Source organism: Rhineura floridana, chromosome 4, assembly GCF_030035675.1.
Source record: "Rhineura floridana isolate rRhiFlo1 chromosome 4, rRhiFlo1.hap2, whole genome shotgun sequence".
Taxonomy (NCBI): domain Eukaryota; kingdom Metazoa; phylum Chordata; class Lepidosauria; order Squamata; family Rhineuridae; genus Rhineura; species Rhineura floridana.
The window spans coordinates 130,171,806-130,198,272 of NC_084483.1; the positions used below are offsets into that span (position 1 = coordinate 130,171,806).

The 26,467-nt window shown below is 42.8% G+C and overlaps 1 protein-coding gene and 1 long non-coding RNA gene across 3 annotated transcripts in view; one reads left to right on the forward strand and one right to left on the reverse strand.

Annotated features, from left to right (window-relative positions):
• The window catches only part of LOC133383523 (uncharacterized), an 8,915-nt gene extending 4,634 nt beyond the window's left edge, over positions 1-4,281 (reverse strand). The window contains exon 1 of the long non-coding RNA XR_009762324.1: positions 4,189-4,281. This is a non-coding gene — a long non-coding RNA (uncharacterized LOC133383523). The remainder of the gene's footprint in view (positions 1-4,188) is intronic.
• Positions 2,882-20,915, forward strand: LOC133383519 (sulfotransferase 6B1-like). Of its 2 annotated transcripts, none has more exons than XM_061624411.1 (8): positions 2,882-3,100; positions 3,725-3,950; positions 9,543-9,679; positions 10,457-10,546; positions 11,998-12,124; positions 15,850-15,944; positions 18,660-18,816; positions 19,878-20,915. In XM_061624411.1, the coding sequence occupies exons 2-8, from the start codon at positions 3,749-3,751 to the stop codon at positions 20,006-20,008; spliced, it is 939 nt and encodes a 312-aa protein (XP_061480395.1). In that variant the 5' UTR covers positions 2,882-3,100; positions 3,725-3,748; the 3' UTR covers positions 20,009-20,915. The 2 variants fall into 2 exon arrangements, with proteins under 2 accessions (XP_061480395.1, XP_061480394.1); XM_061624410.1 differs by lacking the exon at positions 2,882-3,100 and adding an exon at positions 3,296-3,454.
• Positions 20,916-26,467: the final 5,552 nt, after the last annotated feature.

Below are 26,467 nucleotides of genomic sequence, written 5' to 3' on the forward strand. Positions count from 1 at the left end.
GGCCTCTAGCAACAAAGACGGATCCAGGAGCACCCCCAGACTACGGACCTGCTCTTTCAGAGGGAGTACGACCTCATCCAAAGCAGGCAACTGACCAATTATCCGAACTCGGGAACCACCAACCCACAGACCTGTTGACGTGTGTGCGTTGTTGCGTGAAACAGCATACGTTACGTTGGAGTTAAGTTGCTCAAGAAACTTCTCAGATGCATTAGATCAGGTTAAGAGTCTTTTATTAAGACATTATGGCTTAAGGCTTTAAGATCCCCCCTCTAGGAGAGAAGTTCTCAGTTCAAAGACATTACACAGAAGACTCAGCTTAACACAGATAGCTGCTAGAATGTTTCCCAGTCTATCGCGATGGTTACCATAGCAACGGCCTTGGCTGTCCGTTCCCAGACTGGGCAAAGACATAACTCCCCCTAGCTACTGTTATTCAGACTTGATGGAAAACAAACTCAGTGACAGTGCGGTTCAATGGTCAACAAGACCCTCCGTCTTGCTAGGATTCAGGCTCAGTTTTTTGGCCCTCATTCAGCCCACTACCGAGTCCAGGCAGCGGTCCAGGGCTTGCATGACCTCTCCCGATTCAGATGTTATGGAGAAACAGAGCTGGGTATTGTCAGCATACTACTGACACCTCACCCCAAATCTCCTGATGACTGCTCCCAAGGGCTTCATATAGATGTTAAACAGCACGGGGGCAAGATGGTACCCTGCGGCACCCCACAGCACAACTGCCAGGGGGCCAAATGACAGTCACCCAATGCTATTCTCTGAGAGCAACCTAGGAGATAGGATCGGAACTACTGTAAAACAGTTCCTCCAATACCCATCTCACCAAGTCAGCCCAGAAGGATACCATGGTCAATGGTATCAAAAGCTGCTGAGAGATCAAGTAAGAATAATAGGGTCACACTCCCCCTGTCCTTCTCCTGATAAAGGTCATACATCAGGGCGGCCAAGGCCGATTCAGTCCCATAACCAGGCCTGAACCCAGATTGGGATGGGTCAAGATAATCTGTTTCATCCAAGAGTACTTGCAGTTGCTGCGCCACAACCCTCTCAATCACCTTCCCTAAGAAGGGGGTATTTGCAACCGGTCGGTAGGTGTCACAAACCAATGGGTCCAGGGTGGGCTTTTGCAAGAGTGGTCGGATCACTGCCTCTTTCAAGGTGGCTGGAACCACTCCCTCTCACAATGATGCATTGACCACACCCTGGATCTACTTGGTCAAACCCCCTCAGCAAGCTTTAATAAGCCAAGAAGGGCAAGGGTCGAGAGGACACATTGCTGGCTGCATCATCATAGATGGCATTACACACCTCTCAGATGTCAAAATAAATCCAAAATCAAACCAACTATGCCAGCAACTGGGATCTTATTTTCACATGTGGTGGACCAGTGAGAAGGTTCAACAATTCTGGAGTTTAATAATAGATGAAGTAAGTCTTATTACAGGTCGGATGGTTGCATGTGATTCCAGGCAAACGTTACTCAACTTGTTTACTGAAGATTTAAAGGACTTATTGTTTAAAGAATTATTAACCCTTTTTATGGTAGTAGCTGGCAGACAGGTCTTAACTCAAAATTGGAAGACAGCTGCTAACCTGACACTGGAGGCTTGGTATGAGAAAATATGGACCATTGCACTTATGGAAAAACTCTCTAAGAAACTTAAGGCTCTAAAAGACACATCAGTCAAAGATGACTTTGAGGAAACGTGATGCATTTTATTCAACATATTATTGATTGATTATTTGATTATTATTATTTGATTTATATCCCGCCCTTCCTCACAGCAGGAGGCAACATGTCTAGGACACCTCCATCAACTCATGGTAATCTCTAGAGTTACCTGCTGAGACAATGAACGTGACATTAACTAAAGCCTGCAACTGACCACAATACTTACACATAACTTCTCATATAACTTACCTCTTTGTGAATGATATCTATTGTTGTGCGCCTCCCCCAATCTCTGAGCGGTGAGATTTCGGGGGTCCCTGCGCTCCTCCAGTGTTTGGTTACCTTTAGGAAGAAGGTCAGCGGAGACTGTGGTGTCTTTATGAAATATGGTTTGTTTATTTACACACATTCCAACCTGAGTTTAGGATGGAGGGGTTCAAGGCATCAGCAGTCCAATATCCAGCTTTTCCATCTGGGTTGCAGGAGGCACCCCAAAGGCCATGGTGCAGAGAGCCAGTCTCTCTCTGCCTGCCTTCCAGTACCCAGCAATTCTCTAGACACAACTCAAACTACAAGCCTCTGCTGGGCTCCGGGGAGGGGGATCCTCTCCTGAAGAGTTTCAATGACAAAAAGGGTCTCCCTGGCCCATTCATCATTGCTAGGCAACTGATCGACCCATTATCTTACTTTTTTAAACTACAACTCCCATCAGCCCCAGGGATTGGGCTCATGGGAGTTGTAGTTCAAAAAAGTAATTTTTACAAGCTCTGGATTCACGTGGTGGTGATGAAATGCCTTGTGCTATCATTTTACTACAGTAAATTTGTTATTACTAGTTAATATACATTTGCCATTTATGAAGGAGTCGGAGTCAGAGTCGGTACATTTCTACCGACTCCAACTCCGACTCCACCCAAAATTGCTCCCGACTCCGACTCCACGACTCTGACTCCGACTCCACAGCCCTGGTTTAGACCTTGACAAATGAAGAATAGGGTCCAGGGAAAGTTGACAGGAGTTTGCAAAGGTGAGGTACCAAAGCATGTGCAGAGTGCGTTCCTGGGAGTATTTAGTAACCATAGCTAAAAAAAATAGAATCCACAGATATATGGGAGGGGCTTGTGGTCACTTGCTGGGAAAAGAAAGGGAGAGTTCTCTAGCAGCAGCTTTCTGAGAGAGACACTCAATGAAGGAAAGGAGGCAAAGAAAATGGGAGAAATGCAAGGGTCAAGAATTACAAAATGAAGAAGGAAAAGAGAAAAGAAGCATGCTGGTGCTGAGAAACACAAAATTAAAAGGGGAAGGAGTTCAGAGACTAGACCAGTTTTGGCACATGTTTGAGGAAGAGCAAGGTACTTTTCTTCTGTGGTTCTCTGTAGGCTGCAGCTTTTTGAACAAGCAAGGCAAAAGGTAAGAGTGTTAGCCACAGCTCTAGTGATCTTTTACTCAATATCTGACAGAAACTGGATGTTCTCTCACTTTCTGGATGAAGCTGTACTTTGGGATTGTTACTCAAACAATACTAATATACTGCAAATTGAGGAACAATTGCATAACAGCCCAGAAATACATGGAAAAGAAGTGTGGGCAAAGATTTGGGATAAAAGGGTGGGGGTGGAGATGAGACAGATCAAAAGATTTCATGGGACTGGAGGGAAACATTTGCCTGGTTTTGTGCATGTCTCAGGAAATCTTCATATTACAGAAGATAAAAGCCTGAAACCAGGAGGTGGCTCCATAACTTTGAAACTCTTCCCAAAAGAAGTATGAATGGCCTCATCTTTGTTAATGTTTAAGTGGACCGTGGCAATCATATTCTTTCAAACTGCATTCTATCAGAAATGCTAAGGGTTTAAGAAAAAACAACCCAAAACAAAACTAATGGTTTTTAATTGCTGTTATTTTATTTTTATTTTTGTAATCCAATAGTTTCTTATATATTTTTAATGTGTTTGATGGCTTTAATTATCTGTTGTAAGCTAGCTTGAGAGGACTGTCCCCTGTGTAAGCCAAACCGTGTCTCTTATTTCACAGTCACAGACAAAGAAGAAGAGAAAAATGGCCCATGTTAGACCAAAGTTTATTGAGATTCTGCACAAGGCGATGGAAGAGGGTGAAAAGATGACTCGAGAAGAGATGCTATTTACATATGATGGAGTCGTGTACCCTACAGCTCTTTGCAGTCCAGAGGTCTTCAAAGCTCTCGAGTCTTTTGAAGCAAGGAGAGATGATGTGATACTGGCAGGATACTGCAAATCTGGTGAGTCACATTTTTTATTAATAAAAAAATTATTGCATGCAATGTTAGACTTGAGTCAAAACAATTGTTAGAAGAGTTATAGCATGATAACTTTGTGGCCAGTTATGACTTGCTAAAAAAGAGGATTTGCATCACTAAAAAAGAGGTAAAAAGAAGACACAAATTTGGATAAAATTGCATATGTATAGAAGTAAAAGTAGACATAATTACTATAATTTAGAAATATCATACATCTCACCAGCGTGGGGAAAACACAAGTGACTCAGTCTGTTGACCAGTTGCTGCTAACTGTTGATGGGCTCCAACTTTGCCTTTTTATGGTTCCTTATCCTTACACCAGACTTGGACTGGACAGCCCTCATATAGAGGTCATCTGCAAACAGAGGACTGTCCTCTGTTAAATAGGACATATGACCATCCTAGCATTGGCTAAAGTCGAAGTGACAACAGAGGCTGGAATGATAGCTTGTGAGAAATTGTTCTTGAATAAATTGTAGTGAAATATCATAGTTTGCAATGAGCTAGAGAAAAAAATTAATGGTTCCCAAAAAACAACAAAAAGCCAGTTCTAGTCTTCCAAATATGTGCAGCACAAGTTACTGTATTGCTCAGTTTTTGGCTTCAGACTTTGATGACAGAGACACATTACAAATGTTAAGGTTTTAATGGGAGAGAGTTCAAAAGAAGTGTTGCTTTGATAAGGAGCTCATCTTTATATAACCACTCTGGGATCCTGACTGGATGAATGGAGGCCTTAAAGTTAAATAAATAAACAAGACAAATTTTATTTACAGAGTTTGATGATGTCTATGCCTCTAGTCTAGTGAGCTCTGACAATTTTTGTGGGCCCTGTGATGTACCCAAACGTGGTACCTCTGTCCTCTTCTCCCTGGCATTTGATGGCATAAGATTAGCTTACTTGCTTGTGTGTTTTCTGGACTGATTTGTTCTTAAATTTTGATGGCCATTCAAAAACATTTTTTTTAAAAAAAAAAACTTGATTATAAGGTGCCTAGAGACTGCCCTGTCTTAGGTGCTGAATAAAATAAATAGAAAGGTAAATCAGTCAGTTAGGAAAGACCAAAGCAATGCCAGCTGAGAGACTTAGCTAAAATAAGGGGTCCTCAGCTCCCATAGACCCCTGCATATTGAAGCTGTCCAATTAATTGGATGACTTGAGGAAAGAGTATGGTCATCATTTTCAGTTTTGTCCTTTCTAGAGAAACTCATGTATTGGCAAATGCAGTGTATCAGTGCGAATGCCTATAGGCTTAGCACTGTGAATATATTCTTTTTGTTCTGCAGACTTTACACTGGTTCCCAGTAGGAAGCTAGGCTATTCAAGGACTATTTGCCGTCAGCTCCTACCCACTGTGTATCCCCTGCCTTTTATTTGGGAAATGCATTTTTAAGGCTGAAGTCCAGTGCTCTGTTATGCAACTGTGCATTCCAATAGAATCAACAAGTGGGACCCACAACAAAGTGTTGCAATGGAGTTATATCTGCCAAAGCCTCCAGCTGGCCAGCCAGGCCCTCTTCTAATCAACTACAAGCTCTATTCACTAATAGGCAAAAAAAAAAACCTTGCAGTTTAAGAACATATCTATAGTCCACAGGTATTTCTATCAAACTTGAAAAAGCAGGGAAATTGGGCAGCTATAGTGAATGCACCAGGGGAGCAGGAGACCTAACCTCCTCTCTGACATATTGTACTGCCCTACAAATTCGTCAAAATGCAAACACAATTTGGGTTGGTTTTTCACAGTCCAATCCATTTCCTGTGCAGCTTGGAAGAATTTGGTAGAGTGTGCCCCTGAGCATATGGTGAGTGGTGGCAACACCTGCAATCAGCCCAAATAATAGAAAGAAGATATGTGCTGTGCTGATCTTGTTTTAAGCAGGGAGGAAGCAACAATATTAAATCAGTTGATATAGTTCAGATAGTCACTTTAAATATGTTTGATTTACTTTGCAATTTTAGTGAAGATTGCTATAGCAAATCATTTTCTATGCTTTTTAAGGAAGTAATAAATGGGGCCCTATGCAAGTTTGCTGAGAATGGATTGATAATTTGCATGCTTATTAAGTTCAGTGGGATTTACTGCCCTGCAATCATGCTTAGGATAGGTGAAACTGACCACAGGGGATGGGGAGGGGAGGAGGAGGAAGGGCAGGGATAGGGAAGGAGGAGGGAAGGGAGGAAGGGCACAGGGCAGGAGGGGATGAGAGCAGGCAGGAGGGGGAGGGGGGAGGAGGGCAGGTTTGATCATTTGCCTGCTTATTGAGTTCAGTGGGATTTACTTCCATGCAATCATGCCTAAAACTGACCATGGGGGAGAGGAGGAAAAGAAGGAGGGAGGGCTGGAGTGGGCAGGGGAGGAGAAGAAAGGGAGAGGGGAGGAGGAAGGGAGAGGAGAGGGGAAGGAGGGAAAGGCAGGTCTAATCATTTGCATGCTTACTGAGTTCCTGTGCAATCATGCTTAAGATAGGTAAAACTAACCATGGGGGAGGGGAAGGAGGAGGGGGAAGGAGGGGATTGGAAGGGGATGGGGAAGAGAGGGTAGGGGCAAAGGAAGAGAGAGGGAAGGGGCCAGAGGAAGGGGATAGGAAGGAGGAGGTTAGGGCAGGTTTGATCATTTGCATGCTTTTTGAGTTCAGTGAAATTTACTGCTGTGCAATCATGCTTAGGATAGGTGAAAGTGACCTTGGGGGGCAGGGGCAGGGAGGGGAGGGAGAGGGGGGAAGGGGGAGGGGAGGGGAGAGGAAATTGGGTGGGTGGGCACTGGGCAGAGGGGAAGCCCTTTTCCTTTCCAAAAGGAAAACATTGTGAACAGTATCATTGTTTTTCAGGGCTTCCCGCAGCTTTTTATTCTGCAGCAGGCACCTCCCACCCAAATTTAAACGAAAGCTGTCTCCGGCCACATCCACACCAGACCTTTATTTCACTTTAGATAGTCCTGGCTTCCCCCAAAGAATCCTGAGAGTTGCTCTGTTCCCTTCACAGAGCTTCAATCAGAGCAGCTGACTGTTAAACCAGTCTGGCCACTGGAGCTCTCTCAGAGGAATAGGAGTCTCCTCTCAGCACCCTTCACAAACTACACTTCCCAGGATTCTTTGAGGGAAGCCATGACTGTCTCACGTGAAATTATGGTCTGGTGTGGGTGTGGCCCCCTGATTAGCTAAACCAAACAGCTGTGAGTCTGGTTTTTAGAACACTGACAGTTGGTTCTTACTGAGCATGCCAGGGCTTATCATTGACTCCAATGCTAAATTTCCTAAATTAATTAAAAATCGGCCAGGCATATTTTCAACTTTTAAACAGCAGAAGATGGAGGTCAGAGTATAGGGCAAGGTCAGTAACAAGGTTACAGGTACTCTGTGACCATGGCTGTTTTTTAAATTAACTTCAACAAATTATGAGAACTTTGACAGAAAAAAGTCCAAAAGGAGTCTGGTTTTTTTCTCTTTCTTTTTACCCTTTGAACTCTTGATTCTCTCTGACTGTCTTGTATATCACCATGAAAATTTAGAGAGTTGTTAAGCAAGCGTTTCTGAGTGCAGGACTATAGGTTTTGTAAGGTTTTGTTTTGACACGCTCTTATGGGAAAGAGCAGAATGGCTTGGGGGGTATTTTCAATTTAACATTGTGGAATGCGAAAAATCCATGCTGGCTGTAGTATACAGCCACTCTTGTGGCTGTATAATTGTGCTGAGCAAGCTGTTTCACCCTCTCTTCTAGTTTTCCAGGTTTCCCCCCCCCCCATGACATTGTTTTATTTAGCAAATTTATATTCCAGTTAATAAGGAGGCTGTTAATAAGGAGGCTGTGAAGGGCTGGCTGTGGGCTAACAAACTGAAACTTAATCCAGACAAGACGGAAGTACTGCAGGCCAAGGGAAAAACTGCATCAGGGACAGGGTTGCAACCTGTTCTGGATGAGGTTGCACTCTCCTTGAAGGCGCAGGTCTGCAGTGTGGGAGTCCTCCTGGATGCTGCCCTGCTACTTGAATATCAGGTGGCTGCAGTAGCCAGGAGTGCTTTTGGCCAACTCAAACTGGTCTACCAGCTGCGTCCGTTCCTGGAGGCAGTTGACTTGGCCACAGTGACACATGCATTGGTGACATCGAGGCTTTATTACTGTGTATTGCCTTCAAGTCAATTACGACTTATGGCGACCCTGTGAATAAGGTTTTCATGAGGCTGAGAGGCAGTGATTGGCCCAAGGTCACCCAGTGAGCTTCAAACGCACTCTATGTGGAGCTGCCTTTGAAAATGGTTCAAAAATTACAATTGGTTCAAAATGCAGCAGCCAGAATGTTAACTGGAGCATGGCACAGGGAGCATATCGCCCCTGTGCTTTATCAACACCACTGGCTCCCAATTTGTTTCCGGGCCCAATTCAAAGTGGTGGTTCTGACCTTTAAAGCCCTAAACAGCTTTGGACCAATGTACCTGAGGGACTGCTTACGCCCATATGTACCTGCCCAGGATTTAAGATCATCTGCCTGTGGTCTCCTCTGCGTGCCTGGAGTGAAAGGCATTAGACTGACAGGCACGCGGGAGAGAGCTTTTTCAGCTGTGGCCCCCAAGCTTTGGAACACCCTGCCCCAAGAAGTCCGCTCTGCTCCCTCCCTGATGGTTTTCTGGAGACTTCTGAAAACCATCTTGTTCTGGAGAGCCTTTGGGAGGAACTGAAGGTAGAGCCTGACACTGATTTTATGATTTTATGCCTTCTACGTTAAATTTTATCCTTGTAGTCCCCTTTAGTATATGTATGTGTGTGTGTGTGTGTGTGTGTGTGTATAGTATTTTATGTATTTTAATTGTATTTTATGTATTTTAATTGTATTTTATGTATTTTAATTTATTTTAATGTTTTTGTGATTTTATTGTTTACAATTTTATTATGTATGTGTTTGATTTTATTTTTGTAAGCCGCCCTGAGTGCCCTATTACAGGGTAGAAGGGCGGGATAGAAATATTTTAAATAAATAAATAACAAAGAAAGAAAGAAAGAAAAAATCCTGACTGGTGAACAATAAAAAGTTGCACAAAACAGTGTAAAAGACAAACCATTAAAACTGTCAAAAAACTATGGGGATGGGCCGTAGTTCGGTGGCAATTTTAATTTGAGAGGGTTTGTATGCAGAAGGTCTCAGGCTGGATCCCCAACATTTCTTCGTAGGGCTGAGAGAGAATCCTGGGGAGCTGCAGTGCAGACAGCATGGAGTTAGGTGGACCAATGGCCTGACTTGGTATAAGCAAGTTTTCTATGTTCCTATTTAATAATGCAATGCTGGTCACACTTCAGGAAAGATTTACTGGATATTTTATTGCTCCTAGAGACAACTGAGCATCAGACCTTATTGAGGTTTTTTTTAAAGAGGGGATCTTTACCTTTTGTTTTAATATACAAAATTATACACAGCTGCACACCTGAGGAGTGGTGGGTAGAAACCACTATATTAATTGTAGATGGTCCCATTTCCTTTCCAAACTGATACTCACTGATCTTCTTGCACATTAATTAATCCGTTTTCTGGTTCTTGTGCATATGAAAAGTGTTCGATTCCCAGCTCTGTGTTTTTCTAGGTACTAACTGGGTTGGCCAAATAGTTACTGATTTAGTAATAACATCTGCAAAGAAACATGAACCAAACAAGCTGAATGAAAAACTGCTACTGGCAGAATTTCCTTATCTTGAAATTGGAGATACTGAAAAGTATCAGGTTAGTGAAGAAACTTTACTAACTGTGTCTACATGTAATTGCTAACAGATGATTACACTCTTCCCTGCACTTCTTTCTGCCTTTATTCTCTTCTCTCCCTTTATTGCCTGCTTGGAGTCTTCCTCTGCCCCCGTTAGTGCCACTTTTGGTGGGGCCCACCCTAGTAGAATGGTCCTTAATGCTTAAAGTGGACCTCCCTAGAGAGAGAGATGGACACTTGTTGCTGGATGAGGTGCAAAGTTTTTCCCAGTCACTTCCATGCAGAGTCACCAGTGCACCTGTGGACGAATTTTGGCATGGGGAAAAAATTACCCCCTTCCAGAAGACTTGTGATATTATTTTACCCCAGATGCCTCTGGTGCCTTTTGGGGAGGACATTGTGACACCCTACTTCCCCCACAAATGCCCAAGAAAAGCATTTCATCTTTGAAATTCGTGGAAAATATGGTACCAATAAACTAATGGCCACCAAGAAGAGCTCTGTTGCTGCCAGTGCTCAAGATATGGCAGCAGGAACAACAGAAAATTTATAAAGGAGCCACTCCCCTGAGGTGAAGGGTCTCCCTCGAAACTGTCAACTCAGCCTTAATTCATATGTTGAAATACTTGAAAAGGTTTTCAACAGAGCAATACAAAAAGCCTGCGTTGCCCAGTCAAGTTTGCCATTGGCAAACAGTACCATGGAAGTTTTGAATTTCATCAATGACGATTAAGAAGGTCAGTGCTTTTTTTAAAAAATGCTTTCCTTTTCATTTCTATTTATTTTGGCTCGGAAAGAGGATGAACAGCTATCCCTCTAGGAGAGTGATGTTTACTCATCTCCGCCCTGATAAGCTTCCATCATCTGTCTTCAAGAACAAAGCCAAAGTGAGTACTATTATTGCAGTTGTTTTGACAGTATTGTAAGTGGGACACCTATGTGGATCAACTCTCAACCAAGACAGAACTATAAATAAATAAGCAAGCAATATTTTTAAACAAACAAAATCAGGTATGGAATGGCATAACCACCACTGCATCTTCAGCCTGTTGCTCACAGTGGCCAGGGAGGAAGAGTGGGGTGAGGGGTGGGGTAAAATCTACTTTTTCCACTATGCCAGGTCCCAGACTGGAGCACCAAATATTTATTATTTATTCATTTATTATTTGATTTATATCCCTCCCTTCCTTCTCGCAGGAGCCCAGTTACTGCCCATTGCCATCATGTGGCCCATGAAATTCTGCAAAACGAGTACTGCAGTGGGTTGGTTTGGGTTTTAATCTTGGGTGCTGACATTCCACTCCATCCCCTGTGCTGCTCCAAAAGCAGTCATAGGTATAATGTAGCTACTATCTCACAGTGTGAGATCTGGAGGTGTTTTTTTTTACAGCCCCTTGTGTATCGTGACTTGGTCCAATTTGAATGCCTGTGAAATCCCTTAGCAGCAACAGCACATGTTTGTACTTGCAAATCAGTAGTTAAGTGGCAGCATAGAATGTGGCTTTTACTGGGTAAAATGAACATACAAAGAGCCTGCTGGATCAACCAATGGCCCATCTAGTCCAGCATCTTGCTCTCACTGTGGCCAACCAGATGCCTATAGGAAGCCCTTATCAGGACATCAGCACAAGAGTGCTCTCCCCTCCTGCAGTTTCCAGCAACTGGCATTCAGAAGTATACTGCCTCCAACTATGGAGGCAGAGTAGAGCCATCATGGCTTGTAGCCACTGATAGCCTTATCCTCCCTGTATTTGTCTAATCCTCTTTTAAAGTTATCCCAAGTTGGTGGCCATCACTGTCTGCTATGGGAGTGATTTCCATAGTGAACTAAGTGAAGAAGTACTGCATGAAGAAGTGAAGGATGTGGATAAAGGCTCATCCTACAGGTAAAAGGTCATCATCTAAAGAGGTTAGACAAATTCATGGAAGTTAAAGCTATCAATGGTTACTAGCCATGATGGCTTTGGACTCTGCCTCTGAACTAGCTGCTTGGGGAACACAAGTGGGGAGAGTGCTATTGTGCTCATGTCCTGCTTGTGGGCTTCCCATAGTGTCTAGTTGGCCACTGTAAGAACAGGATGCTGGACTAGATGAGCCTTTGGTCATATCCAGCAGGAACCTTACTATGTTCTTATTCATTATGACCTACGCAGCCCAGTTCTATGAATTTGTATTGAGACTTCACAGTGAATTCAATGGGGTTTACTCCGAGGCAAGTGTGCATAAGATTGTAATGATGAAATATGATGAGTGAATTAATTTATATAAGGTATGGTACATTTTAGCAATTACGATTCCATCATCTCACACTTACCATTCTAATGTTTTCCTGTTTTAGATATTGCTGCTGATTCGGAATCCAAAAGATGTAGCTGCATCTTTTTTTCATTTTTCAAACACCTTCTCTCCATATCCACCTTATGACACATTTGAAGAATACTTCCGAGCTTTAATGGAAGGACGAAGTAGATCTTTCCTTTCTCTGTCCATGCCAACTGTTTAATGCATGTAGATATGAAAAAGCACAGTGGGTTGTACCTAACAAGGTTGTAGCATTCATGCAACAACTTCTGCTTATGCAACAGAACTTCCCTTCCCTCTCCCACCCCTCCATGCCCCCTCAAATCTGTTCTAGAGATTGCCCAACCCACCAGAGCAAATTTGGAGAGGGTGGGCATGGGGTGCATGGCAAGAGACAAGGGAGGGGAATTTCCATTGTGCAAGTCTTGTGTGAATGGGATGGCTTTGTTGGTTACAAACCAGCAACTATATGTCTCTATGCAGGTATCCAATGTTGATTGTGAAGGGAGTACATGGTAGAATCATTTTTAAAAAACTGTTTCACTGCACACATGTGTCTTCCTTATCTGCTTTGGAGAAGAAGAATTAGTATATTGAATAGAAGCAATCTGGAGATGAGTACCCTGATCCAGCAATTCCTTATAAATGTCTTCAAGTTCCTTGCTGATGACCATTCATTTTAATGGAAGAGAGCAACTTTGCTTATGCAAAGCTATACACCTGCCAGGGAAATGGGTGGAAAATCTATTCAGACAAGAGCTCCACAAAAGAACTGGAGGATACAGAAAGCTGTAGATAATGGGCAGGGAAACCTGTATAATTCTTTTTTAAATGTTTTTTAAAAAAATATTTATTATTTTAAATGTATATCCTGTCCTTCCTCCCAAGGAAGCCCAGAACAATATTGCCATGAACTTTATTTGCCATTAATGTTCCAAGATATAGGGTAGAGATACACTTACTGTTGTGCTGGTTCCAGTGTGTCTTCACCTCTCTTTTTTGAAAACGGGGGCACACAATGCTAGTCCCTTTTTACCCCCTTTTTACTCTAAAACCATAGCTGGATCAACTTGAGTGTGTGTGTTTTTTTAAAAATTCAGGTCCAGATAGATTTTGCAACTAATTGGTTAGATCAACCTGTTTGTCTTCCAGGTGTGGCCAACATAAACATTTTGCTGTCGGCTCAGGCAAACATTTGCTGTGGGAAGTCCTAAAAGGTCTAAAGTCAGCAGTGGGGAAGGGAGGTGTGGTCAGGAGAGGGCAGAGTCACTTCAAAATGCAGCCAGAAAAACCATTCTGCTTTTGAAATGACTAGTGTGCCCACAGCCATAATTTCCTGACAGCCTAACTCAGTTCACACAAAATGCTAAATGACAGTTGAACGTTGCATGCTCAATCCTTCAGCTAGTGTGCTCCCTTCTCCTCCTCGAGTGTGGCCCTGAGGAGATTAGAAGCATTTGCTTACATTTTCAGCTAACCATAGTTTGTTGCTTAGTCTAAATCAGGACAAACCACAGTTAATGTTGAATATAGTTTATCTTCTGACTGTGGGTAATGATCCTGGCTTGTTCAAATAAACCATAGATAACACCAACTCCAGTTCCCAGTTTAAAACCAAATTGTGGTTAGTTGAAAATTGAATCAGATGCTTCTCATCTCCTTGTGTGCATACCTGAAGAGGAAAAGGAAAGGGGCAACACACAAGCCAGGGGCTCCTGCATGTATCATTAAATGATGATGATGTATGTACAAAAGGCCTCACTTCTTAGGAAGTGCCTAACTTGCTGCCTGAGTAGCTAAAGACCAAATGCACATGAAGGTTGTCATATCCCCCTGCTATCACTCTCTGACTTAAGCAGGAAAGAATATTACTGTTAAGCAATACCTCTGCTTATTACTTGTTCAGGCAACAGATAGCCACAACCCCTCTGGTTCCTTTTTTGCCCTTAAACAATCCAGCAATAGATTGCTTCTCTGAAAACTATTTCTCTCACTGGGGTAGAGTGCACTGCCACTGTAAGTTACTGTTTCAACCTTTGTGTACCTTTTGCCAATATATGTGTTCTTTCCCAAGAACCAGGCATGTGTTTAAACCAAACGGAATTTATTCAACAGACGTTGTAAACAAAAACAAGAATACTTAATACTCATGTTTTAAAAGCATGGAGTTACAGATTAAGGTTCCATAGTTTAAGTTACACAAACACTTATTAATTTTTCCTGAAATAATATAAGTAAATCCTGCCTCCGCTACCCTCTACTTGTCTCCAAACTAGCCCTCTCTTCCCACTATAAAGCCCTGCCAACTGTCATACACACAGATAAAAAACACCAATCCCCATTCCCTCAGCCAGTCAACAGACAGCATTCCTAAACATTCCAACTCATTCACTCCTCCTCTCACTCTCTGCATACCATATACAAACCTATAGCAAACAATTCCTGTATAACAGCATATATTATCACATATAACAATGAAATATTACAAGGGCTTATCTTCAGTTTACACTGACTTGTTCAAACAATGCCTTATTGAAGAGTCAGTCACCTAGACAATCCCAATTCCTGTAAGAGATCCTGATGTATTATGCCATCATAAATTATTTCTTCGAGAGGCAATTAATTGAGAACCAAGGTGTGTTACCATATGCTGATTTCACTGTTTCTCAGACTTTTGATACCATTGGGGTGGATGTTGGGAGTAAAAAGGAGGCACATTTCATTCTATATCAAATATATATATATGTATTTTTCATGAACAGCTCACAGAACAATGGGCAGGCATGCTCCTTGCAACTGCAGGCGACCTCAGTATTGCTTCCTAGTGCCCAACCTCTTTTTGCCCAGTCAATCAGGACTTAGGGGTAGGGCCATGTTGGGCAGTGGTAATCTTCCGGGATTCCCCCATGACAAGCAGCAGACAATGTGGAGGGACACCACCATTTACCTGATCTCCTGACATCTAAGTCGCTGCTGCTTACTGGGAGGGAGAGGGGAGAGGTGGCAGAGAGGTTGCACTGGCAGAGCCAATCCTGCACTCCTGTTGGTATGTTTGCACCATGAACACCGCCTCTCTCCCTCCCGATAAACAGCAGCAAAGCTGTTGGAAAGTCAGGCAAGTGTCATCACTCCACCATGCCAATCTCTAGTGCCCACAACCACCAAACATAGTTCAGGTTACATCTCAGTGCATCCTTCTCCACCCACCCCCTTGATGGTGTACTGCCCATGGTGTATGGAAACAATCTAGCATGAGGCCTTCTCAGTTTGATGGATGCAGAGTAGTAGATACCTCCAAGATGTACACATACTGCACTCTTTCAAAGTACACTTCACCCAATCTCTGGTACATCGTGTGGGGATCACGAGGCTATTGATGTAATGCAGTTCAGTATTATCCCCCCTCCAGACCCCCCCAAAACCCAGTAAAGCAGAAATGTATATCTATTACATAGCCAGTATAAAAGTTTTCTATGTTATTCTCAATAAATAAGATTCACCAAAATGATACCCAGTTAGTTTTGTTCCCCAGATTCAAAAGGTAGAATATTTGGGAGATAAAGGGTTGGTGACTTGGTTTGAGCCACCTAATTTCCATGGTCACAAAGTGAGTTTTGACTTGAGCTTTGACACAAGGAGACAGTCAAGAGTCAACACTGCCTCCCTTCCCCACATCAGCCTAAACATGTACAAAACATTTATTCCTGTGCTTAGTCTTGGTGTTCAGGGGGGGAAGGAATCAGTATAGCAAACCTGTTAGTTTAATCCTATGCATGTCTCTGTAAACCCCATTTGGTTCAATGGGATTTACTCCCAGGTAAGCGCATATAAGACTGCTGCCTGTGTCAGTGTTATTCTAACTACTGCTGTGTGATTTGATTTCTACTAGTGCCCTGGGGTTCCTATATTGAATATCTTTGTGTGTGGAACAAGTACGTTGATAAAGAAAATGTTATGCCAATAACATATGAAGAGTTGAAAGAGGTAAGATTAATATTGTCCACATATACATTGTACTTCAGGGAATTTTGCTACTAAAAGAATTAAAAACAAACAACCTGAAGCTTTTTACTGGAAGGTGTAGCCCACCTAACCACAACTTGATGAGTCACTAAAGTTAATGGAGGAATGAGATCGATCGATCGATTTCATTTGTATCCTATTGGTCCTCCAAATTGCTTAGGACACTGTGTATGAGATGTTCCCTGTGAGGCTAAGAGACAGTGATGAGCCCAAGGTCACCCAGTGACCTTCATGGCTGAGCAGGGATTCAAAGCTAGGTCTTCCTGGTCCTAGTTCTAGGGCAAGACTGGAGAAACTGTGGCTCTCCAGATGTTGCTGAACTACAACTCCCACCATCCCTGACATTGGCCATGTTGTCCGGGCTGATGGGAATTGAAGTCTAACAATATGTCTAGAGGGCCAGAGGTTCCCTAACTCTGCTCTAACACCGCTAGAGTTGAAATCACCAGGCCCGGATGGCATCCACCCGAGAGTTCTCAAAGAACTCAAAGGTGAAATTGCTGATCTGCTAACTAAAATATGTAACTTGTCCCTCGGGTCCTCCTCCGTGCCTGAGGACTGGAAAGTGGCAAATGTAACACCAATCTTCAAAAAGGGATCCAGAGGGGATCCCGGAAATTACAGGCCAGTTAGCTTAACTTCTGTCCCTGGAAAACTGGTATTATTAAAGCTAGATTAACTAAGCACATAGAAGAACAAGCCTTGCTGAGGCAGAGCCAGCATGGCTTCTGCAGGGGAAAGTCCTGTCTCAGTAACCTATTAGAATTCTTTGAGAGTGTCAACAAGCATATAGATAGAGGTGATCCAGTGGACATAGTGTACTTAGACTTTCAAAAAGCGTTTGACAAGGTACCTCACCAAAGACTTCTGAGGAAGCTTAGCAGTCATGGAATAAGAGGAGAGGTCCTCTTGTGGATAAGGAATTGGTTAAGAAGCAGAAAGCAGAGAGTAGGAATCAACGGACAGTTCTCCCAATGGAGGGCTGTAGAAAGTGGAGTCCCCCAAGAATCGATATTGGGACCTGTACTTTTCAACTTGTTCATTAATGACCTAGAATTAGGAGTGAGCAGTGAAGTGGCCAAGTTTGCTGACGACACTAAATTGTTCAGGGTTGTTAAAACAAAAAGGGATTGCGAAGAGCTCCAAATAGACCTCTCCAAACTGAGTGAATGGGTGGAAAAATGGCAAATGCAATTCAATATAAACAAGTGTAAAATTATGCATATTGGAGCAAAAAATCTTAATTTCACATATACGCTCATGGGGTCTGAACTGGCAGTGACCGACCAGGAGAGAGACCTCGGGGTTGTAGTGGACAGCACAATGAAAATGTCGACCCAGTGTGCGGCAGCTGTGAAAAAGGCAAATTCCATGCTAGCGATAATTAGGAAAGGTATTGAAAATAAAACAGCCGATATCATAATGCCGTTGTATAAATCTATGGTGCGGCTGCATTTGGAATACTGTGTACAGTTCTGGTCGCCTCATCTCAAAAAGGATATTCTAGAGTTGGAAAAGGTTCAGAAGAGGGCAACCAGAATGATCAAGGGGATGGAGCGACTCCCTTACGAGGAAAGGTTGCAGCATTTGGGGCTTTTTAGTTTAGAGAAAAGGCGGGTCAGAGGAGACATGATAGAAGTGTATAAAATTATGCATGGCATTGAGAAAGTGGATAGAGAAAAGTTCTTCTCCCTCTCGCATAATACTAGAAGTCGTAGACATTCAAAGAAGCTGAATGTTGGAAGATTCAGGACAGACAAAAGGAAGTACTTCTTTACTCAGCGCATAGTTAAACTATGGAATTTGCTCCCACAAGATGCAGTAATGGCCACCAGCTTGGATGGCTTTAAAAGAAGATTAGACAAATTCATGGAGGACAGGATTATTAATAGCTACTAGCCGTGATGGCTGTGCTCTGCCAGCCTAGTCAGAGGCAGCATGCTTCTGAAAACCAGTTGCTGGAAGCCTCAGGAGGGGAGAGTGTTCTTGCACTTGGGTCCTGCTTGCGGGCTTCCCCCAGGCACCTGGTTGGCCACTGTGAGAACAGGATGCTGGACTAGATGGGCCACTGGCCTGATCCAGCAGGCTCTTCTTATGTTCTTATGTTCTTATGAATGATATGCACCCTGAAAATCAGTTTTTAAAGCATTCCTTTTAAAGCAAAACAACCACAAAAAAACAAGTTTTTTAAAAAGCAATTTAACCGAAGCATTTAAAAAATACAATTAAATTGAACCCCTTTCATGCTCATCCCCTCTTGAACTTCCCCAAACAAAAAAAAGCTTCATCTTGGGACAAGGAAGGGACGCAAGAGGTAATAGAAGAGGAATTGGGTTATGAACCTCATTTGAATCCAGATGGGCTCAGCTCAAAGGGACCTCACCTAGCTTGAAGTGACATCAGACCTTGAAAGGAGGATTTTGTTTAGTCTACATTTGGAAGCGAACCAAACCACTTTGCATCTCCTGAACTAATGTGCAGATTGGAATTCAGTTGTCTTTCTGCTTTTGTACGTCTCTGAATTTTGCAATGCAGGTTTTGGCTTTAGAAGGCACCTTAATGTGTATAAAATGCCTATTTTATGTTAAAATGCATATAAATGTATGAACTTATATAACAGACAGAGCTTATTTCTTCAGATGTTTACACACATGGCTTTGCCTTTTCTCTTTGCAGAACACAGCTGCAGGAGCCAAACAAATAGCTGAATTCTTTGAACTGAACCTAAGCCAGGAAGACTATGATGGTGTCGCGGAAAGGAGCACTTTCAAAGCTATGAAAAACAATTCCAAAACAACCCATGGAGAATTTGGTGATGTTCTTTTCCGTAAAGGTAAGTTTCTGAAAGTGCTATAAAGCAACCTTCATTCTACTGTATCCCCTGGCCAATGTCCCATCCTTATTTGTGGCCAATATATTGTAGCCCCCTTCCTTGGCTTTTAAATATTTGCATTACATAAAAATCAAGATTTCAATAGAAATTAGAGAAAGCATTCCAAATTTTTTCAGCTGACAGAGGTTCTGTATTTCATTTAAGATACAGAAAGAAAGAAAGAAAAATCTAAAGAGTTTTTAAATATAAAAAGGCAGAGAATGACAAAGCAATAAGGGGTAGGGACTAGGTTACTCATCATTAGTGTCTAATCTATATAAAATGGTCAGATAACCTGTGCCCCTCCAGATGTTGTTGGACTACAACTCCCATCATCCTTGACAATTGGCCTTGCTGGTTGGGGCTGATGGAAGTTGGAGTCCAGCATCTGGAAGGCCACAGGTTAGCCAACCCTGCTCTTCAAGAAAGAAAACTCTATCAAACACAGTGTGGCCTTGGTTTTTTCCTCCTCTTGGAGAGAAGCCATACATATCACAGTGTTATGTGAAACCTTTGAATCACAGTGGATCGGAGTTGCATCCAACATGGTGCTAGGCGAACACTCAGTCAGTGCAAGGATTTCTGGCTGTGGAATGGAACATTCTCCTCTTCCCCCTCCAATGCACCCCCTAAATCTGTTCTAGATTGGGGAGGGCACAATGCACATGTGGGGGGGGAGGAAAGAGGGGAAAGTTCCAGTGCATGAGAGGAAATCCTTGCACTGACAGGGGGCATTAGCTGAATACCACCATATATAATAGCTAATTCTGTATTAATTTTTTCTCTGTGTCATATTCACTGATGTACATTTACATTACAGATCTTAGAACCTATTTTCACCTGCCTGTATGCTGCCATTGCACGTTTGGGCCATTTATCCATGAAGGCAGATATGGGGATTTTGTAAATCTAGAAATGCTTCAGACATTTGCAACAGGGAATAGGCAATTTCTATTCAGAAATGGAAAGTCATGGTTATTCACGGTATTTCAAATTATATGGTTATATTTCTTTGTTTTCAGGTGGTGTAAGTGACTGGAAGACACTTTTTAGTCACTCAAATAGCCAGGAAATGGACACAATATTTAAAGAGCGCTTAGCAGAGACCAAGGTGGGATCAAAGATAAAATATAATGTCTACTGCAAAGCATGAAGACTGAGGAACGGTCTTGGAGGAACAGTCTTGGAGTGAATTCATAAAGCTCTCAAGGACAGCAAGAAATCCAGCTTCTTAGAATAAATTAATAAATATTCATCTTTTGTATCTATATGTAGGGGCAACAAAAATTATATCAGATTTTCCTGTCAAAATCTCCAGTATATACATAAACTAGTAATGCTGTACTTAAACTTATTCAGATGAATGCCAAATTACTCTTTCAGAAATATAATCTTGGTAGGATGATATATTGTATTTGATTAGCCTTTTATTGGTGTAGAAACACACACATTTTTCGTTTCACTGATTCTTCATTAGGTAGACAGCAGGTTGTGTATACCAGATTATTACACTAAAATGCGAAAGTAGGTTTAAAATGTAAACATGTTTATACATTGCAAATCGAATATTCATATGAATCACAACATTGACTGTCACAAAATCTGAAAAATTGGAAATTTGATCCATTGTCATTTTGTTGGCCTGCCACCCAACCTGAATGCCCATTGCTATGTTCCACCAAGAGTGGGGGGAAAAAAACCTCAGTGACTTGGTGTGATGTGCTTTCCCCCAATAAACTGTCCTTATCAATCCCAGGGTATAGTCTAGAGCAGCCTTTCCCAACTAGTGGGCCACCAGATGTTGGACCACAATTCCCATCTTTCCTGACCATTGGCAATGCTGGCTGAGGCTGATGAGAGTTGTGGTCCAACAACATCTGGTGGCCCACTAGTTGGGAAAGGCTGGTCTAGAGGTACATGATGCAGCAACATTGCTGAAGCTAAATAGGTCTCAGTCTAGTCAGTGCCTGTATGGGAGACTTTCTGTAAAGTTTATGCACACTGTCTTGTTTTCTGCAGAAAAAAGAGAGAAATTTAATAAATAAATAGCCTAAATCATATTGAGCCATGTACTGATTCTCCATATTGTTCTTTGTTCTGCTTCTGCTTTTCTGGATGCTTTTGAAGCTCACAGGTAAAACAAGGAACCACACTTTTGATTAAACAGTTCTGGTATTGACAGCTTTGCGAATCCATATCCCTGTGCATATGAAGGGGCTTCTTACATCCAAAATGGTCTGTTTTTACTGATACTATCATGGGTGCAGACAGAGGCTCTGTAGAGATTCAAGACAGCACAAGCAAGTCTGTGGTGCAGCTTAGCAGACAGTCAGCCATGGGTATCCGTGGGAAACTGATCAATGGAGGTGAGGAAAAAGAACTGTGACCTCAAATCAGTAAGAACATAATCCTAAAAAACCCCTTTGAAGTACAGTGACATCACAACTAGTACTTAACAAACTATCTCCAGGATCTTTCCTTTATCTACTTTAAAATATTTATATACTGCTTTATATTAAAAATGACCTAAAGTGGTGTACGACATAGAATGACAAAACACAACAAAAACAATAAATCAGTTTTGAACGGTAAAACGGTGATACGTATATACAATCCAATCTGTGACTTGTGTGTACTGGCAACATTTACAGATCAGGAAATGCCTATTTTAGTTCCAGACGAACTAGTATGCTGCTTAAGCAATCAGGGCAGTGGAGAGGATTCAGATCACAGGCTATAAGGATTGGAGAGCATGTGCACTGTATATTAAGTTTGCTTTGGTGTAGTCATGTGTGGAGAGGTCGGTCCCTGTGACTTCTCACCTTTCCGCAACAGAAGCATGTTGTCAAGGCCAAGCCATGCTTTTGATATTTGTACCTGGTGTGGCCCACACAGAGGCCTTTCACTGCCTCTTTAAGGTGTTGCTGCCCCCTGATCAGCTTGAAGAGATTGCTGGGTCCCAATCATGCATAGTCTCAGATGAGTTCACAATCCTGATCCCCTCTTTTCACCCTGAGGGCACCCTTCCCTTCTGGCCACACTTCTGTGGATTGTTTGCCACATAGTGGTTAGGGTCAGTGGCAAGAGTGGGCAGAACAATGAATATCAATGTTATCCTTGTACTGTAGGCTAATTTCAATTCACTAATAGGCAAAAAAACCCTTTAAGAACATACCTATAGCCCACAGATATATTCCTATCAAACTTTTAAAAGCAGGAAAATTGGGCAGCTATAGTGAATGTACCAGGGGAGCAGGAGACTTGACCTCCTCTCTGAGATATTGTACTGCCCTACAAATTTGTCAAAATGCAAGCACAATTTGGGTTGGTCTTTCACAGTCCAATCCACTTCCTGTGTGGCTTGGAAGAATTTGGTAACATTATCTGAGCATATGGTGAGTGGTGGCAACACCTGCCATCTCTGAAGATGGAGAATTATATTTTTGTATGTTTGTTGGTGTTCTTTTTACTTTGCTTCTTTCCTGTGTTACTAATGTTACTACAGAGAATCTAATATAGAAAATTTTATTTCCCTCATTATTCATCCTAGAAATCTGTGTCAAATTTATTTTTATTAATTTCAACGCCTTTTTATTGGTTAATGTCATATGATGGTGAAGACAGCCTTTTGTGTTTCAAATTGGAGGTTATGTTCTATTTCTATTTTGGGCAGAGCTTGGAAAAGTTACTTTTTTGAACTACAATTCCCATCAGCCCAATTCAGTGGCCATGCTGCCTGGGGCTGATGGGAGTTGTAGTTTTAAAAAGTAACTTTTCCAAGCTCTGATTTTGGGTGCATTAACAGAATCTGAAACTGCAGTTTGATGTAAAATCAGACTAATTACAATATGTTGCTACTTCAGCAATGACTCAGCTGTGGGAAAAAAGAGGAGGCATGTTTTCAGCCTGCTATGTTTAAACCACTTCATTTAAGGAAAGGTGGGCATGGTCAATTAAAAGCATGGAGCACACCTAGCATTTTGCTAGAATATATTTCACCTCCCACTGTTTTATCTTGTGCAAACAGAGACACTCCTGATGTCCACTGGAGACTATTCTGCAGAATAGTCAGTGCCATTATTCCACAATTATTTTTGAAGATTTTTAATGTAAATTTTGCAAAGTGTTGCTGTACTTCATATAGTCATAGAAATAGAAACAAAAGAAAATGATTTCCTATTGGAAACTTCACTAAAATTACAAAGTAAATCAGACATATTTAAAGTGACCATCTGAACTATATCAACTGTCTTAATAATGTTGCTTCCTCCCTGCTAAAACAAGATCAGTACAGCACATGTCTTGTTTCTATTATTTGCGCGGATTGCAGGTGTTGCCACCACTCACCATATGCTCAGATGCACATGTTACCAAATTCTTCCAAGCTCCACAGGAAGTGGATTGGACTGTGAAAGACCAACCCAAATTGTGTTTGCATTTTGCCAAATTAGTAGGGTGGTACAATATCTCAGAGAGGAGGTCAGGTCTCCTGCTCCCCTGGTGCATTCACTATAGCTGCCCAATTTCCCTGTTTAAAAAAAGTTTGATAGAAATACCTGTGGACTATAGGTATGTTCTTAAATCGCAAGGTTTATTGCCTATTAGTGAATTTCTCTGCTTTTTAATCCGGGAGGTAAGAAATAGGATCGTGTGCAAGTTTGCTGAGAATGGATTGATCATTTGCATGCTTATTGAGTTCAGTGGGATTTACTCCCCTGCAATCATGCTTACGATAGGTGAAACTGACCACAGGGGATGGGGAGGGGAGGAGGAGGAGGGAGGGGAGGCAGAGCAGAGGGGAGGTGGGGGATGGGATCAGGCAGGAGGGGGAGGGAAGCAGGTAGGAGAGGAGGGGAGGGGAGAAGGACAGGTTTGATCATTTGCATATTTATTGAGTTCAGTGGGATTTATTCCCGTGCAATCATGCTTAGGATAGGTAAAACTGACTGGAGAGGGGAGGGAGGGAGGACCGGAGAGGGAGGGGAGGAAGAAGACAGAAGAGGGGAGGGGAGGAGGAAGGGAGAAGAGAGGGGAAGGAGGGGAAAGGCAGGTCTGATCATTTGCATGCTTATTGAGTTCAATGGGATTTACTCCTATGCAATCATGGTTAGGATAGGTAAAACAGACCATGGGGGAGGGGGAGGGGGAGGGGGAAAGAGAAGGAGCAGATTGGAGGGGGCAAAGGAAGGGGAAGGGAGGGCAGGTTTGATCATTTGCATGCTTATATAGTTCAATGGTATTAACTTCCGTGCAATCATGCTTAAGATAGTTAAAACTGACCATGGGGAGGAAGGGGAGGGGGGAAGGAGGGGATTGGGAGGGGAGGGGGAGGGAGGGGCAAAAGAAAGGGGAGGGAAGGGGCAATAAGGAGGAGATAGGAGGGAGGAGGAGGGGGGTTTATTTATTTATTTATTGCATTTGTATACCGCCCCATAGCTGAAGCTCTCTGGGCGGTTTACAGCAATTAACAGCATTTGGGTTTGATCATTTGCATACTTTTTGAGTTCAATGGGATTTATTTCTGTGCAATCATGTTTGAAAATGGAAATGGACTGCCTTCAAGTTGATTCCGACTTATGGCGACCTATGAATAAGGTTTTCATGGTAAACGGTATTCAGAGGTAGTTTTACCACTACCTTCCTCCAAGGCTGAGAGGCAGTGACTGGTCCAAGGTCACCCAGTGAGCTTCATGGCTGTGTGGGGATTCGAACCCTGCTCTCCCAGGTCGTAATCCAACACTGATCTGGGGGAGGGGCAGGGAGGCTAGGTGGAGGGGTAGAGGAGGAGATTGGGTGGGTGGGCACTGAGCAGAGGGGAAGCCCCTTTTCTTTCCAAAAGGAAAACATTTTGAACAGTATCATTGCTTTTCAACGTTTTCCCCACCTTTTTATTCTACTGCAGGCACATTTAGCCTCCCACTCAAATTTAAACTAAAGCTGTCCCCGGCCACATCCACTCCAGGCCTTTATTTCACTTCAGACAGTCATGGCTTCTCTCAAGAATCCTGGGAAGTGTAGTTAGTGAAGGGTGCTGAGAGTTGCTAGGAGATGCCCTGTTCCCCTCACAGACCTTCAATCTGAGTGTCTGACTGTTAAACCAGTCTGGCCACTGGAGCTCTGTCAGCGTTGAGCCCAGGGGTGACGGACCCAGCCGCCTTCCCGAGAAAGGAGGGGAAAGGCATGAGTTTCAGAAGCCTCAGCCGTTAGGGAGCATGGATGATCCAGCTGTTGTTGAGTCTAACCCTAACCTTGGGGAAGAGAGCGACTCGCCCACCCTGCCAGTTCCCATGGCTGGTCCTGCCCCTCAATGGGACAGCGCTCAGCCTCCCAGCACTCCCATGGGACTGTTGGGGGATGCTTCTGAGAGAGCAGACACTCCTCCTTCACCAAGCAGTATCTTAGAAACGGCTGACGCTTCCCCGCCCTCTGCTCTCCTGCCTGCTGATCAGGAACCTGTGCTTTCCGATGAGCCCTTGGAGGCTCGCCCACCATCACCGCGCTCATGACTTTGGGAGAAGCGGACAGGGCAGAAGGAGGTGTGTGTGCGATGGAGTGAGAGGTTACGCCCCAAGACCTCTCCTATTTGAGGCAACAGCACCCAGAAGTGGGGGCTGAGTCAACTTTCCTCACAAGTTGCAGAGCATGTCTAGAGTGCAGTTAGGGATTGTAGTGAGTTAGCATAGGGGTTTCTATGAGGCGCACAGCCTTTGATGTATCACTTTAATAAAACAAGAATTGATTGCACCCTCGTCTCCGGCTGGTGGTTCTCGCTCTGAACTGGACAGTCAGTGGAATAAGAGTCTCTTCTCAGCACCTTTCACAAACTACACTTCCCATGATTCTTTGGGGGAAGCCATGACTGTCTCATGTGAAATCAAAGTCTGGTGTGGGTGTGGCCCCTTGATTAGCCAAGCCAAGCAGCTGGGAGGCTTTTAGAATTCTGACAGTTGGTTCTTACTGAGCATGCCTGACACTATTCAATGCCTGACACTATTCACTATTTCATTCAGTTCAATGCAAAATTTCTTAAATTAATTAAAAATCAGCCAGGCATTAAAAAAAAGAATTAAACTGCAGAAGATGAAGGTCAGAGTATGGGGCAAGGTCAGTAATAGGATTACAGGTACTCTGTGAGCATGGCTGATTTTTAATGAATTTCAACAGATTATGAGAACTCTGACAGAAAAAAGTCCAAAAGGGGTCTGGTTCCCTGCCCCCTCTTTTGAGACTTTGAATTCTCTATTCTCTCTGACTCTTTTGTGTATCACAATGAAAGTTTAGAGGGTTGTTAAGCGAGTGTTTCTGAGTTCAGGACTCTACGTTTTGTAAGGTTTTGTTTTGAAATGAGCTTATGGGAAGCATCAGAATGGCATGGGGGGTATTTTCAATTTAACATTGTGGAATGTGAAAAATCCATGCTGGCTATAGTATACAGCTACTCTCGTGGCTGTATAATACACAGTCACCCGCCCCTCTCTATCCTCCATGCAGTTAAGCAATACTGAGAAACATTATCAGAGTTCAAGGGCACATTTTCTGACTTACAGTAAGACTCCTCTGTATTTTGTAGACTTTTGTAATTTGTAGACCTTGGGGTCGTGGCGGATAGCTT